General features: G+C 38.0%; 1 protein-coding gene across 1 annotated transcript; it reads left to right on the top strand.

Annotated features, from left to right (window-relative positions):
• Positions 1-384: 384 nt before the first annotated feature.
• calcoco1a (calcium binding and coiled-coil domain 1a) lies at positions 385-16,096 on the top strand. The gene is made up of 15 exons (XM_039652568.2): positions 385-542; positions 1,877-2,029; positions 2,116-2,218; positions 3,515-3,717; positions 6,258-6,470; positions 6,661-6,809; positions 7,717-7,786; positions 7,882-8,037; positions 9,410-9,664; positions 9,748-9,873; positions 10,134-10,229; positions 11,528-11,615; positions 12,512-12,765; positions 13,932-14,023; positions 14,654-16,096. The coding sequence occupies exons 2-15, from the start codon at positions 1,898-1,900 to the stop codon at positions 14,679-14,681; spliced, it is 1,965 nt and encodes a 654-aa protein (XP_039508502.2). The 5' UTR covers positions 385-542; positions 1,877-1,897; the 3' UTR covers positions 14,682-16,096.
• The last annotated feature ends 1,030 nt before the right edge of the window (positions 16,097-17,126 follow it).

The following is a 17,126-nucleotide window of genomic DNA, read 5'->3' as shown; positions in this document are numbered from 1 at the left end:
TAAATGAATGAATCATTGAATCGATGTTTCGAACTGGTCGAAAGAGCCTTTTCTCGGAAATGAGTCAGACTACTTCATTTCGCAATCGTGTTGCTTTTCACCATGCGTGTTTAACGAACACGTATCGCATTGGCCAAGATTCGATTGACACACGCATTTAACCAATAGAAACTAAGACGATGAATCCGATGAGGAATGTGAACCAATCAGAGCTTCAATCGCTGTACCGTTACCATGACGTTTGACTTCTCACATCGACCTTCAAAGCGTTCCCATTACAGATGGGGATTTTAGTTTTTTAGAGTATCAGAGACATGATTCGGAATCAGTTATAGAACTTCATTTCCCACAATGCAGCGTGCCTCTCCAAAGCACCCATGCTTCTGTTTTTGTTATTGTTGTGAGATGTTCGTGGCACAGCTCATCTCGGCGAATGTGTCGGTGTAAATTACACTTGTCATCAGTCTCATACATGTTTTCTCCTATATGACCGAACAACGTTTTTCAAGAGGACATTGTTCTGATTATCTAATCTAAATTGGGTGAGTTTTGTTATACGACGTTTGCGTTTTTTCCACAAAGGAAAAAAGAGAAAAAAAACTGCAGCATGTTCAGTAGCACGCAGCTAAAGACAAAGCATGCCATGTTTATAACATCTAATCCTATTTGAGGCAGTCCCATGAATGTGTATTGACTATAACAATGTTATAAGGCTGTCATGTTTTTCTTTTTTAACTGCTGTAACAAAGTGTCAGATCTGCTTATGCATTGTTTTTCTTCTTGTTGTCATGCTGTACCGAGTAACTTGAGATAGTTTCTAACTTTGGGCCTCGCTTGCAGTAGCCATCCACGATTGTTTGCAATGCAAAGAAAGATTTTATTTTCGAAGTCAGCAATTATTATGCCACAACAATCAGGTGTCACGTGTGAAGTAATATTAAAAGTACATTAAAATAAATGTTGTTTATCCAGTGTGTTTTAAAAAAAACTAAAACTAATTTCATTTCACCATCTATTTTATTTTAAACGACTCATATCCTGAAGAATCAAATTATCCTTGGTATTTATTTTAAGATTAAGCTTGACACTGAACACTGGAGTTAAGCTGCAAGTTTCTGACATCAGATAGATGACGTCAGAAAACGTCCTTGGTCTGTTCATGGAGACTCTAAATATGGGTTTTGTAGTTTATTATAAGGTGCTGCTAATGATGGGCCCACCTGTCATTACTTGTAATCTATACAGTTCACACAGTCAGTCACCGCATTTGTGGCACATGACAGCCTGTCACAAATGCTCTGTAAGAGCTGATATGTGTCCAGGGTGAGAGAGTCTGCACGCCTCATCATAGTTTAACATAAACCGTACCTCTTCACTTGCGCAACACATTCACCTCTCCCCTACTGTCCTCAGTGAGCCACTTTAGTAATATCCATACATGTTTAAAATTCATTTTAAATTTGTGTATATTTGTGAATTTAGATAGAGACAAAAAAGGCATACATATAGATAGAGATGACTACACATATAGATAGCATAAGACAAAACAATTACTGTATTTGCCTTTTACCTAAGCCGAACTTCAAAGCACACAAGTAACGTCTTTGAACTTTTTCTTAACATCAGGATTTTAGGATAAAATTTAACCTATTGTTTTTTGTATTTATTATGTATTTTACTAAGTATGTATTACGTTTTTTAAAAAAATCATTTTTAGTAACTTTGTTGCAGTTCATTGGCTTTTTTGTTGGTAAAAGAAATATTTCATGTAATGAAGCCATAAAACGGCATGCATATTATTTGAGAATGAGAAATAATTTTAGACTAAATAGTTTTAGACTAAATATTTCCATTTTAATTTTTAATAACTACCTAGGTGCATCACTATTCTGTTGACATGGAGAAGACATGCGGAGTGGAGTTTCGCAATGTCGGAAGTTGCTACTTCCCACAGAGCAGAGTGGACTGCCACTACACCATCAACTCACAGCACACATGGGCCAGTAATGACTGGATTGGACTATTTAAAGTAAGAGAGAGCCATCTCCAGGACTTTTCAGCACTGATGTGGCTCTTTTGCTTTATTAAAGTTGATCTGTTATCTTTTACCCCCAGGTTGGCTGGACGTCAATCAAGGAGTACCATACATTTGTGTGGGCAGTAGCACCATCCAACTACAAAGAGGGGACCTCCGTGAACTGCTGTGTTAATTTCCAAGGTCTCTGAAGCATTGATTTTGGTGTTCAAGCTCTCTTGAAAGTCAGCTGATGGTCTTAATACAGTATGAATAAAGAATAGTGTGCTTTAGGGACATTTAAAGAAGCTAATTACAGTTTCTTTCATTGATTCACCCAACTGCTGGGCTCATGCATTCAGTACATTAGCAAATGTTTGTCCTCAGATGACCTGTGAAAGAGATAAAATGCCACAAATGATTTCGCCTGTAGTTAATTATTAGTAGGGAGGGGTATGATGCTCCAAAATTACCCTAGATCAACTTGCTTCTCTAAAAATTTTTTTTAAATAAACCTAAAATGCTTGTTTTGGCATTGCTTTAAAAATAATTAATTTATTAAAAACCCAGTAAAACCCTAAGACAGCCCTCTAAATTGTAGTGTATCGTGTGTGAATAAAGAAACATGTCTGATCAGTGTCTAGTGGGCCCTATTTATTCAGGGCTTCCTTAGAACCAAGTGGTTAATTAATCTTTGAGACAACCTAATGACTAGCTTATTTCTGAAAAGCACATCCGTAGTAATTAAACTGCAGGGTGTGGGTGCGCTATATATTGCTCTTTTAAAGTAACATGCATTTACCATTCAGAAGTTTTTTTAAAAGTCTTTTATGCCAACAAAGGCTGCATCATTTAGTAAAACCAATAATATTATGAAATATTACAATTTAAAATAAATTTTAACATATTTTAAAGTGCAATTTAGTTCTGCTTTGGTGCTCAAGTAACATTGCTGATCATAATGTTGAAAACATCTGCTTATTTAAACCTGTGATTTTTTTTTGGACTCTTTGATGAATGTTATTTTCAAAAGAACATCACTTATTTTAAATATAATTTTTAAATACCTATGCTGTCACTTTTTTATCAATTTAATGCATCCTCACTGAATAAAAGTATTAATTTATAAAAAAAAAACGTTGACCCCAAAACTATGAACAGTAGTGTTAGACCGAGTTTTTGCAAGCACGTGTGAAAGTATCATCTGGGCTGAGATTTGCACAGTGCAGAATGGTAGCATTGTATTTTGTGGTGAGTATTGGTGATGGAGTCAGAGTGCGTTTAGGAGAACTCAGATGAGGTCATCATCACCAGTGGCCCTGGCGCCATGTGATTGGTTATTCATAGTGAAAGCAGTTTGGAGATTTTCTACACAGACAGGAAATATTCAAATACAATTTTCCTATATTAAAAATCTGAGACCACACAATTGTTTTGTTTATAGGTTTTTTTGGGCCTGTGTATGGCCTTTCACAGTATCCTTTTCTCTCTCCCCTTCAGCATCCTACCTACCAGGGCCTAGTACTCAGCAGTACCAGTTTGTGTATGTGGATGGAAGGGGAGAGGCTTGTTCGCGCAGCACTGCCTTTACCTTCTCAGCCCCAAAGCCCATGGAGGAGCTGATGACTCTGGAGGAGGAGGGCCAAGGAGAGGAAGTGGGCGAAGACATGTTGCTGGTCATCCCCAGAGCCCAGCTACTGCAGGTCAGATGAACTCACAGAAAATGCAAAGACTGTAATTCAGTCCATCATTACACAAATGATGTGTTTCACAATAAGACAATGCCAGATTCTAGTATAGACAGTTGCCTAGGGCTGTAGCATTCTCTCCGTATGCATGATAAGGGATAATCCACGACTAGCTGTAATAGCGTTTTAATGCATGATGTGGAGGAAAAGAACCACACAACACATGCAATTCAGCAGAGTGCATTCCAATGGTTTAGCGCAGAGGTAGCCATGGATTATCCTGCTTATACCATGGCCATTTGCCAACAAACAAGTTATTGATGTTTGACCAGACAAAAAATAATAAAAAAGGTAGGTAAAAAAGGTAAAAATAATGGATCATTTGTTCAGTTACGGCTCATTAGATCTAGCATTCTGCCCACTTTAAATCAGACACAGGGACAAAGAGATTACAATTATAAAGTTACTCATTATAGCATGTATTTGAATTAATTATCAAGACAGAGAGAGATGCGTGTGTGAATTGCCTGAGTCTGTGCAGCATCCTTCTACTAATAATGAAGCTGCGCATTTGGTGTTACTCACTTGTTGAGAAATGATTCAGCAGCATGGCTACTTTATCAATAAACGTCACAGGGCAGCATTGATACGTTTCTGTGCTCCTGAATGTGTGTGTGTGCACTTAAAGGCACACTATGCAAGAATTGTACCTTAATATAACAGCTTCAAAGTCATTTTGGTAGTAAACAAACTCATAGTAGGGCGAATCAACCTGGTAGTAAAGCTTGGGGGGGATGCCGCTGGAAAAACCAGCAATGCAAGTTCGAGAGGAGCGCCCCTGACAAATCTTGCGAGAAGCACAACATGCTTTACAGCAACAACGTCACACACATAAACAACAACATATGAAGCACAAAGATACTTTTGTGGATTTCAGATGTGATACTCGACGATGGAGCAAAGCAAAGAAAACTCGATTGGAAAAGACTAGGAAAAGAGAATGAGCCTCTCTGGTCAAACCGTAAATAAATGCATCAATCCGGAAGTTTTGTTTGAGTTATTTAATGGTCTAGTGGTAGATCTCTTGCAAAGTGTGTCAGAGGTTACAGGTTCTAAGTTTTTTTCTCTCTCATCAAAAGTTAATATGTTCATCAGTGGTTACAGTCTATATCAAGCAGAGACACTTTTTTGTGCATTTTATTTTGTGATTTCACCGGAATGAATAGAGAGTCTTCGCAACAGCGAAAGATTGAAGAGCATGTCCAAGTGAAGACTGCACGCCACAGAGAACACTGGATCCATGACACTGATAGCAGCGGACACGAGCGCTCGGCTTGAGTTCAAAAACACATTTTAGTGCTAGGTCTATTATTTAATGCAAAAAAATGCACACTATGCAAAATTTGTACCTTAATATAACAGCTTCAAAGGGGTATCAGGCCGTGAGTGCAGAGACCAGTCTATGGCAGAGACGCTCTGCGTGAGTTTGTATTTAACATTACAGTCATAAATACCATACTCCACAGCGACTCTAGGGGTTTCTGTTTGACACACACACACACACACACACACACATATATATATATATATATATATATAGATAGATAGATAGTTCAATTAAACAGTATATATTATCATACTTTATAAATAAATATGTAAAACAAACAATATTGGTAGTCTGGTACAAGTGTGTAATTGTAAGCATGAAGCCTAAATGATAATGGTCTCAAGTTTTTATCACAGTGAAAAAAGGCTTTTTAAATGAACACCATTTCGCTGTATTTTTTATTAACTTCCAGGTTATAACAGATTTTTTTTTTTTTAAGCTAAACTACAGTATGTAGTACTACAATAAAAGGGATATCTCATACTTTGACAGCTCTGGGATGCACTGTTGTTTGTCCAAGAAAGAGTAAAAATAGAAAAGATGTCCCAGACAGTGTATTGATACTTTAATCCATACAGACCTCAGACAGAGAGCCTCCTTTTAACATTTCCACAATGTGCAGTTTTGTTGTGTGGTTTGAGAATCACATGAACAGCTTAGAGCTTTCCAACCAAGTCAGTAATGCTGTTTTGTTACTGATATCACATAATGTGAATAAGACATTTAAGATAATTATTTAAATTATATAAACTTCACAATAAACTTTAGGGCTATGCAAGAATACCGATACCTATAAATTTATCACGATAGTTAGCGACGAGAATATTTTTTGTGCGCAAAAAACAAACAAAAATAACGACTTTATTCAACTATTCATTTCCTTCTCTGTGAGCCTCGAGATAGTTCACTTAGTGTAACTGCGCAGCGCTTCTGGGTTGTACGGCCGGCGCTGGTCATGTGTGTGATGCACGTGACGTACAACCTAGAAACGCTGTACAGTTACATATATAATATTGATATATTTAAATGATTTGTTTTATATTTTATTTACCATATAAGGTAAATAATTAACATTTGAATCAATAGACAGACCTCATTTAAAACTAGGTTTTCTTCATTTGTATGTTTTATTAATATCTGTATCTTTCTCTGTCATTCTTCCAAACAGAGACGTCTGCAGGAGTGTTTGAAGGAGCGTGCTGAGCTGCTCCAGGCTCTTGAAGCAGCAGACCAGAACGTGGAACGGGAGAAAGGCAGGAGAGAGAGAGACAGAAGCTCCTGGGAGCAGAGCCGCAAGGAGCTGGAAAGGAAGATCGGCGAGCTGAAGGAGGAAGTGAGAGAATATATAGAGAAAGTAGAGGAGATGAAGAAGAAGCAGAAGGTAGTGTAAACACTCATTCCATCAGCCTGTGTGGTCAGCCCTGGGTCATGGTTTTGTGTATGTTTTGTCTTTACTGTGTTTACTGTGGTGTATATGTTCACATACACTGGCGGAAAGCTAACTGCTAAACGATTTTTAGTGTTACAGTCTAGTTTAAACACCTCACTACCACCACACCTCTCTCTTTTAGGAAGCTGAGGATTTAGGTGAGGCCCTGACAGAGGAGAAGAGAGCCCTGCTAACTCAAAAAGAAGCTAATGAGCAGCGAATCAGAGAGCTAGAAGAGGATATTAAAGTACTGACCCAGAGAGGACTGGAAAGAGAGACTGACCTAGAAAGGTGAGAGGCTTTGTGTTTTCTACCCTTTGAAGTATCTTTGAATTAATACCCAGCCCTACACATAGTGCAGGGTGGTTTGACCAAAAATTGAAATCACGTTTTTTTTTTCTTCAAAATTAAGTTGGTTTTCCGAGTTTTTTTTTTCCATGCATAATCAGCTGTTCAAGGCATTTTCTACTGGTTGAGAGAGGAATTAATGCAATAAATTGACTTAGGATGGTCTATTTTATTGTCATTAGTTAATACTGTAGATTAGAATAGCGCCCAGTATAACCTAGAATTGTTATTTCTTAACATTCTAATAACATTCTGAAAACCAAGCAGAACGTTAATATAACGTCTAAAAAAACTGGACGTTTTGAATGTTCCTAGAACATTTTTATAACTTAATGGGATAATTAATGGGGTAACCCAGTTATCAAAACTTTATTTTTATTTTATCAAAATTAATTTCAGTGCATCAATATTTACTAAAATAAACAAATACTAAATAACACAAGAGCTAATCAGAGTTATTTGTTTGTGATTCACACTACATTGATTGTGTTGTATGTTTGTTTACAACTAATGTGCTAGTCTCTACTAATCTCTATTTGACTAAACTCCAATACAACTAATGAGCTAATCTCTACTAATCTCGACTTGACTTATCTCCAATGACTAATCTCTAAGATTTTCTTTGAATCATGAATAAACACTGAACATAATTTTAAAAGCAAGTAGTTCTCCTGTATTCTCTGGGACACATCAGGACATAATTGTTTCTGATCGAATTGATAATTGATGTGATTGAATTCAAGACACAAGACACATTGGACCCCTTCTAGAGGTCGGTTTAGTGTTTTGAGTGTGAACAGGGTCATATTGTCTCATATTGAGTCACATGGTTTCATTGGTTTCTGCGTAGGTTAAGGGAACGGGCCAAGAAAGCATCAGCTCAGAAGAAGGAAGATGAGGATGAACACGAGAACCTAAAGGTTTCTCAGCTAACACTTACACACACTTGTACACAAATAAGCATAAACACAACTACATGGTCATTATTGTGCCATTGTTTTGTGTATTATACTAGTTAAAGATGGAACGAACAGAGAAAGAGCTGCACAGTCTTTCATCAGAGTTTCAGAGTCTGAGAAGTTCACTGGCCCAGAGAGATACACATGCTCTACAGCTCCGAGACACCATCACCACCCTCACACACAAACTCAACAGCGCTCACAGGAAGGAGGTAACACTCCTGCAGTTTTCACATCCCAGCTTTCACATTGGATATTCAAACCCAGATATTCATTGTCTCAGAACAGATACTTGATGCCATTTATCCATGAAGTTCATGTTATTAATAAGGGGTTTGGCTGATTAGCATATTCCCTGCTGTTAGATGTTGTAAATACACCATAAAGGGGCAGAAAGCATGTCTACTTTGATGATCATTCTGGCAAAATATATTTTTCGCTCAACATATAAATGTATTATGTTATAATGTACACTACTTTTCAAGGTTTTAGCATGGTAAGATTTTTTATTTTATTTTTAGCATCACTAAAATTTAGCATATTTTTTAGCATCACATGATCCATCACAAAATCATTCTAATGTTTTTTTTTTATCATCAATCTTGAATCTGCTTAATATTTTTGTTGGAAACCATTAAACATTTTTTTCAGGCTTCTTTGATTAATGGACTGTTCAAAAGAAAAAACATTTTTGAAATAGAAGTTTTTGTAACAATGTAGTCTTATCTATAGGCGCTTTTCCACTGCATAGTACGGTACGGTTCGGCCCAGTACGCTTCGACTCGGCGCGGAACAGTTCGGCTCGCTTTGCGTTTCCACTGCAGTAGTACCCCTTCAAAGTGTGTGGGACTGATCGTTATTTGCGCGCGCCTCTACTGCCATGACATCATCTTAAAATCGCCACATTTTCAAACCCACAACACAGGAACAATGGAGACTATCGAGGGGATGGTGTTCCTGATTCTCGGTATGTGGTTGTTTTTAACTGCTAGACGGAAAAATGTGTTTAAAATGAGGCTAATGGCAGCAAAACAAAAATACTGCTAAAAAAGTGTCTCGTGTCGCAAATCCAATGACGCTAGTAGTGACGATTCTGTCTGACCAATCAGTGATCTGCAGTGTTTCACGTCACATTTTAGTACCGGTACGGTACGCTTGGAACCTCAACAGACCAGGTACCATTTAAAGCGACCTGAAGCGAACCGTACTGTACCGTACCATGCAGTGGAAAAGCACCACAAGTGAGCCGTACTGAACCGAACCGTACCATACTATGCAGTGGAAAAGCGCCATATCACTTAAAAAAAATCTCAAAGACCCCAAACGTTTGAGTGTTGTTTTGCAAGTGATTTTATTTTTATTTATTTTGATTAAATATTAACTGTATACAACTTCCCATCTTCTTCTAATTGGTCACACATTTTAGTCAGCATGAAATGCTGAGAAAACTGTATGTGGTGCATTTGAACCATGTCTGTATAATAGAACAAATTGAACAAATAGAACAGATGGATGCTAGAAGACATGCAAGCCCTCTAACTGCCTCTAGACTGACAGGATTGTATCTGTGTCATTGTTGATCAGGCAGCCAATGAAGTGGCATTGAGTGAACTTCGGAGTGTTCAAGAGCGCCTGAACGTGAGTGAACGCTGTGTGGAGACTCTGAGGGGGGAGCTGAGAGACATGGTTGCTCAGAGGGACACCACACACGCCGAGCTCCATCAGGCCCGTCTGCAGGCCGCACAACTCACACTTCAGCTGGCAGATGCAAGCCTCTCTCTGAGAGAGGGCAGAGCCAACTGGGCACAGGAAAGAGAGACCCTGCAGCAGAACACTGAGGTAGTGTGAGCAAAGATATTTTTTTAAAACACAAAGGCAACTTTAAAACTGTCGTTAATTGAAGTTACTGCATAAACTGTCAGATGGACAAAGTCCGCCTGGAACGCCTTAATGACGAGATCCAGCAAAAGGAGGCGATGTTGCAAGAGGCAAGGATGGAGAGAGAAAAAGCAGTAGTGGAGCTGGGACGAGAGAAAGACTGCAATCGGGTATAACACATTTATTTGAAACAACGACATGTAGCAGTAAAAACTCAGTCAAAAGTCAATATTTTTAGTGCCATCTGTTTCAGTGTTAACAGCACACGTTGTAAGAGTTAACATGGTCAACATCACATATTTGCTTACATTTGATTAGTGACCTAGAAAAAGGCCATTTACAGGTTTATATAATGTAAATTAAGGTATGAATTACATTTGCTATTCAAAGTGAATCTAATTATTTAAAGACATTTTTCGTGTGTTTTCAGGTTCAGTTAAGCGAGACTCGTCGTGAGCTGCAGGAGCTGAAGGCCAGTCTCAGAGTGGCTCAGAAAGAGAAGGAGCAGCTGCAGACAGAAATACAGGCACGATCTCTGCTGTTCTCACAAAACTCACCGTGCTATCATATTCTCATCAAAGCCATCTTAAAAGTCTGGTTCTCACAGGTCAATCAAAAAGTTTAAAAAGCTTTCTCACTCTCAGTGAAGTTGTCTTCAATTCATCAGTAAACAACCCTCTGAGCCTGAAGGCATAACAGAAACATGCTGTTGTACCAGTCCTAACCTTCAGATGCAATCTGTCTCTCAAGAGAATAATTTACTCTCTGTGTGTCTGACAGCGTGTGGCTCCTGGTTTAAAGCAATATTCCACATTGTAAATACACTTAGATTGGAAACCGAGCAGGGGAGTGGGCAGATGGATTTAAACACGGAAATCTGAAGCTTGTGTTTTTGGTGTCCTTTGCATGAATTCTTAAGTAAATAAATCTTATGTGAGCTATAAACGTTAAATGATCCTTTCTAGGTTGAGGAACATCTGGTTAGTATGTTACATATGTAATGGCCATGAATGGAGTTTGCAGAACATCAACATAGGCGGGCGTGTGGTCATGCATATGCAGTTATGTGGCATTCCTTTATGGTATCCCTGTGGGGGGTACCAAGTTAAAGTAACTTTTTTTGCTAGTCATGATGTAAGGTTAGAATTTGAATAAAACTTTATATAATGAAACTCAGAAGAGTTATATATGTAGGCTAATGTTATGTTTCTTCTTCAACATAAATGTGTATATCTTGAATGTTTATTTCCTTTGCTCCATTGCTCTATGTTTTCCAACTGGCCGTTCACTGTAAATGCATTACTGAAAATGCATTTTTCATTCTGTTAAGGCCGTGACACACCAGGGCGACATCAAATAACTAGCAGCAATGAAAGTCAACTGCGTTGTCGCCGACGTGTAAAAACACACTGCAAAAACTAGCCTGACAGATGCTCACTGACAGCTTACTGCTGGCTTGGTGTATCCCAGACCTTATTAGACTGAAAATTACCTGGAATATTTATAATATATTAAGCTACGTTTTTAAACACACAGAAGTTTTACAAAGATTTTAAGCAGGGGTTTAAAATAAATATTAATGTGTATTATTTGAAAAGGTGACCAGTTTTCTCTATATCTGTGCTAAAATAAGAAAAAAGGAAACTGCAACAATGAATTAAGTAAAATAAACACAACATTACAAATACAAATCTACGTCTACTTAAGATGAATGCACTCTGGATTTAGGGACAGGATGATGGACGGTATGGTATTTTAAACATAACAGTGTGACATTATTTCATTCGATACAATGTAAGGTTTGTTAACTGTGTGTGTGTGCAGGAAGTGATGGAGTACAGCCGTCAGCTGGAGAGAAGGCTGGAGGTGCTGAGCGATTCTAAATGGAGTGAGACGGCCCTGCTGCAGAGCAGTGAGTCACTGTGCTTTCTTTAATTCTGTACAAACATCACTACACAACGACACTATTGTGAGTCTCTCTCCTTTCTTTATTGCCCTCTCACAACAATACCACAGAACTCCAGGCGGCAGACAGCCACATCATAAAATGCCACACACCACTGCGTTATACGGCCCTGCACAATGACAAGACTTCACCACCGTACAACACAGCACACCAACCCCACCTCCCGGAAGCACACAACTCTGCCATACTGCAAAACAACATAATATAACACTGCTTTATTTTAGACTCATTAACTTTTACCTCAGACCGCTCACACTGACTTATTCTGCACAAAAATTGAACATTCTCCCGCAATGGAAAATGGCAATCTACAATCTAATTGGTTTGCATTACACAATTTCTAGTAGTAAAGTCAAACAGGTTTTTGGCCAGTGCAACCTTCAAAGTTGTTCAGCCCATAATGAAAAGTTACAACAGCAAGCATTACACAACAGTTTTAGTTTTCCAAATAAAGGAAAATCATACAAAGCAGTTGTGCTATAAAACAAGTGTCAAAAATGTTAGATTTACATTTGCAACTGTTAAGCTTTATAACTAATTACTGGCGTCTGTTGCATGAATGCAATGTCGACTTAAGCGTGTTTACATATAAAGGTTTGTCATATTGTTAAATTAAGTCAGTTTCACATTTTTAGCTTATTTTGGATGTGTAGCTGACATGACGATTATGGTAAATTCTACAATATTATTTGTTATATTTATGCAAGTTATATTACATTCACATAATTCTGATATGATGATCACTATCAAAAACAATCAAAATATCTTCATAAAATTATTTGGGCAGCCACAGACCCTTATTTGGACACGTGTGAAAGCTCATCTGCCGTTCCTGGTTTCAGGTCAAGCAGAAAGCCCACTGCTGTCAGATTCTGAGGATGAGAACCCCGAGGCCTTGCAGGACGCACACTCTTCTGGGTCTCTGAACCACTACAGTCTGTGTGAGCAGCCCCAGGCCGACCTGCTGCTCCCGGCCACCCCGCCACCCTCTCCCAGACACCCCTCCAGCATGAACATGGTGGTCATCAGCCAACCTGCACCCCTCTCATCTCCACACCAGCCCAGTGCTCACACACACACTCACAGCTCTGAGTCGGTGAGAGTTGGTCATTAAGTCATCGCAGCATATCCAAATATGATATTTTTGTGGTTACATAAAAAACATTTAGGGGAAGAATTGGCTGTATTGTGACCTCACCCTCAAAGCCCCTTCACATCAAATCTGACAAAATGGCACTAAAGAAAGAAGCTATAAAATATTGGCTAACAATGCTGAAAGTTTTTACCTTACTTTACAAGCAACAAGTTCTGAAAGGGTGCTAAAGTATACAATTTATTTTTATTCTTTTTTCCAACATCCAAACAATAACCTACTCTCTGGATAATCAAGTTTTCACTGATATGAGAAAAAAATAGATTTTCTTAATGCTTTCACCCTTATGTTCTGTTTAGGAATGTCTGCTGCTAGGGAAGTGAAGGATTTCAACACCCTTTATAAAAAGGCATTACTTGAAATTACTAAAAATTACTGTGCTTGAGCTCTCAAAGATAACATAAAACATAAATAATGCAATGAATTATCACAAGCTAGGATTCTCTGAATGGTGTACAAAGTGTTGTACAAAAAGTTGTTTGCTTTGTTTTACTGTGTTTTTTATTTTATCTTTCTACAATGCATTTTTGCTAGAACTTAACCAAACAGTCCATTATACTGCTTTATATTGGTACTTATCATATTACCATATTTATAAACACCAATTTTATTAATAGCGGCAAATGAATCAAAATATCTTACTTCCATGTTGAAAAATAAGGCGCATGCTCAGGTTTGATTAGGAATGTGAATGGGGTAAATCATTTAGAAAAGAATCACTTTTACATGCGCATCAAACAAATTCTCAAGAGAGAATGAGAATCAACCTAGGCTCAGAATAAAATAAAACTTTAGAATATTACAGAATAATATTTCAAGTTCAATGTGTTGGAGTTCATAGAGATGCCTTGAGCTAGATGCCATTTTTTTTGTCAATGTCAATCTCTGAATTGTTGCCGATATTTTTTGCCACTGATTAAATAAAAAACCCTTAGCTTTCAGGTAAAGAAAAAAAAAACTACAGATGATTTCAGATTTATATTTCTAACTCAGTATGAAGTAATTCAGAGATACACTGTTGCGTTCAAAAAATCGGGTTGTGCTTGTTCTTCAGACTTGTAGTGAATAGGCCCTTTATTCATGCATATGTGACTACGCGTGTTTTACAGGAGGAGGAGTACGAGGCTGCTTTGTCAGGAGGACACAGCTCTGGAGAGGAGACAGCTCTTCTCCTGCCTGACAACAGAGACGCTACCCTCGGGTACAGCACGCACAAACACACGTTCACTGTCTATAAACCCCATCAGTCACACTGTCGTTATCTGTGACCTGCAGACACAGGCTCAGATAGATTTTCACATATACTCTTACACAGCCCACATGAGTAAATATGTCACTGTCGCAAACAATATTCGGCCCTTCTCTCTCCTCAACGCCTCTCTTTATATCTCCCTGTCACAGTCTGTCTCTTTTTCTGTCTTTGCACACTCGCACACGCTAATGCAGGCCTTTATTTATGGTGACAGTCCGAATATGGTGAGGAGATGGAAGTTTTGAATACCACCTCATAAAATTAGTGAGGGAGAAGAGAGTGAGAGAATGGATAGCGGGAGTTCTGTGAGGGGAGGACAAGAGGACAGATAAGTTGACAGGAAGCTGTAGCAATGATTTACTGAGAGGGTAGTCAGCGCTCACCGGCCAATTTTCAGCATCATTAAAACCCTTTCTCCCTCACTTCTCTCCTTCACCCTCTTTCTTTCTCTTCCTAACTCTACACCTCCACCCCCCTCCGTCTGTTTCCCTCTCTATCCATCTCTTTCACCCTCTGCCATCTATAAATGCAGCATTTCTTCCCAAACTAACGCTTGTCCTGTTGTGTGTCGTCATGCAGAGATCTGGCAGAGAGTCCCCTGTGGTGAGAAGCAGAACTGCAGGACCGGAGGGCCAGTGCAGCGTGGATGGCTTTGCACTAGTGCAACATGTGTTACGAGTTTTGTATTTAGAAGCATTTGCGCTTTACATTATATTGACATGAGTATTTAAATATGCAATTTGCTTTACACTTTATATGCACTTAGAATATGCATAAGCAATTAGACCTCTCTATGTCGCACGCAGTTTTACAGTAACTTGCACGGACGTGTTATTTTACACATATCAACTGACAAGCAGAAAGTGTCTGTAACGAGTAGATCAAGGGAAAGGTTGTATTTACGGCTGAGGAAAAAATGTGTGCGTTTCTGTGTGTGTGTGTTAGGGTCTTGATTTTCGTGTGTTTTATCTGAGTTCTGTCGTAAGGCTTGTATGGATATAACAATTACCATTAATCTGCATCAGCAATAATGCAAAGCACAATGTCATCAAGATTTTTTCAGATTTTAAATGCAAGATTTAGTTCGGGTGCTCTTCATTTTGTGGGTCTTGTGGTAGAAGTATTTTGAAATTTTGTTTGTTTGAAGAAAGGCAATGATTATGTGCAATGGGCTACACCAGTGACTGATCCTTCTGTTTAGATGTAAGAGTAAAGACTGGCACTTTTGATTCCTGTCAGGAAGTTTACCATCATCCTCATGTAAAATTCATATGTGCAAGATCTTCTTTGAAGGAAATCCACTTGAGCATGGAGACTGGGGATATTAGAAACAGTTAGTTATTATAATGAATTTATTACATTTAATCCCTCAATTTATATTTGCTGCTTTATCTTAGTTTCCTGCATTGTATTGAAACACTACTTGACATTAAGGATGAAATTACTATTTGTATGCAAAATGTACTTAAACAGCTTAACTACTTAATGTTCCTCTTTGGGTTTGAGATACATTAGAAACTTTTTACAGTACTGTAAGAAGGTTTTTTTATATATATATATTTGAAGGTATGAATTGAACTGTTTTAAATTGTGCCTCACTAAAATCAAGAAATCTCATGTTTAATGTGTGATGGCTTCAGGTTGATCATGTGGAGAACATTATTTGGCCATCTTTAAACTTTGGTGATGCTCTTTACCTGAGGTAAAATTACATTTTAATTACATTCACAGGGAGAGTATTTTAATGCATATATTTAAAAGTGAGATAATGAAGGGGAATATTATTTAAAAAAAAAAAAAAAAGGTATCATACATTGAAATGTTTTTTTTTTTTAAGTTTGAAACATTCTCCGGTTGAGCTCACTGTACTCACAGAACCTCTGTTTGGTTGATTTGTTCTTGCCGTTTACTGTAGGGTTGAAGTTTAAATAGCACCTTTATGTTATTTGCCTTTTATACAACATGTCATAATCTGTATTGACTTTAAAAGTGATGTTACCATTACACCTCACTGAAACAGCAGTCACTTTGTATTCATCATCCCACTGTATTTGTATTGTGCACTGGTCACTGTAGAGACTCTAGAGACTTTTAGTATATCTGAGATTGAAAAAACATTTCTCATTTTCATGATACACTTCACCTGAAATGTAACCTGAAAGTTTGATCACCCAGTACACGCAAAAACCTTTGACAGCAAAATTTGTTATTCCTGCTAGCCACTATACTACAACCGTAAACCTGTTTATGGCAGGGAACATGTTAAGATTAGTCCTAAGTAATGGTTGTCCACTTTCATGAGTTTCAGTAATGTTTAAGAGACATTGTCTTTAAGAACACAAGTCATTTCAGGGCAACACAATCAGAGAATTTGATTTATTGTTTGCTTTTTATGTAGTTATTCCTACTTTCACTTATCTAACTTGTTTTTAGGTTATGTCGTTCTGTTCAGGATGTGGGATGGGTTTCATTAAAAAAAAAATCAATGTTTGTTGTATATCCATGTGCTCTACTCAACACTTCACAATAAGGTTAATTTGTTAAACATTTGCATCAGGTAACAAACTAAAAATGTTTTACAGCATTTATTACTGTAGGTTAATATTGTTTAACAAATACACTATTGTTCATTGTTAATTCATGTTTGTTCACTATACATTACCTAATTTAGGGGCCGTTCACATATCGCGCCTAAAAACGCGTAGAAAACGCTAGGCGCACGCGTTCTCCTTTTTCCAAAGAAGCGCTAGGGCGGTTGCACTCCGGAGGCGTCTGTCGTTGCTAAGCAACCGATCAGCTGCGCTCTCCATTACATGAAGTAAATTTCAGCAATGGATTTCCACCACCGAAAAACCCTTGCTGTAACTCTGTTACAAGATTTATTTACTCAGAAAAGTTAAAAAACGCCACAGTGTTTGGGTGCACCCCATACTACAAAAACGCAAGAACCATGGGGAATTTCACCAGCTGATTCAGGAACTCCGCCTGGACAATGGACAACAGTTTGATTATATTTTAAGAAGAGGTAACAAAAATGGCGAGGAAGCTAATT

Source organism: Pimephales promelas, chromosome 20 (assembly GCF_988280905.1).
Source record: "Pimephales promelas chromosome 20, fPimPro1.hap1.1, whole genome shotgun sequence".
NCBI lineage: Eukaryota > Metazoa > Chordata > Actinopteri > Cypriniformes > Leuciscidae > Pimephales > Pimephales promelas.
This window is presented reverse-complemented; position numbering and strand designations above follow the sequence as displayed.

Bases quoted from the DNA above. Each gene is read 5' to 3' on its own strand.
- calcoco1a (XM_039652568.2), top strand. From the start codon at position 1,898: ATGGAGAAGACATGCGGAGTGGAGTTTCGCAATGTCGGAAGTTGCTAC. The intron at 3,718-6,257 runs GTCAGATGAACT...TCTTCCAAACAG, and splicing joins CCAGAGCCCAGCTACTGCAG to AGACGTCTGCAGGAGTGTTT. The intron at 10,230-11,527 runs GCACGATCTCTG...GTGTGTGTGCAG, and splicing joins AGCTGCAGACAGAAATACAG to GAAGTGATGGAGTACAGCCG.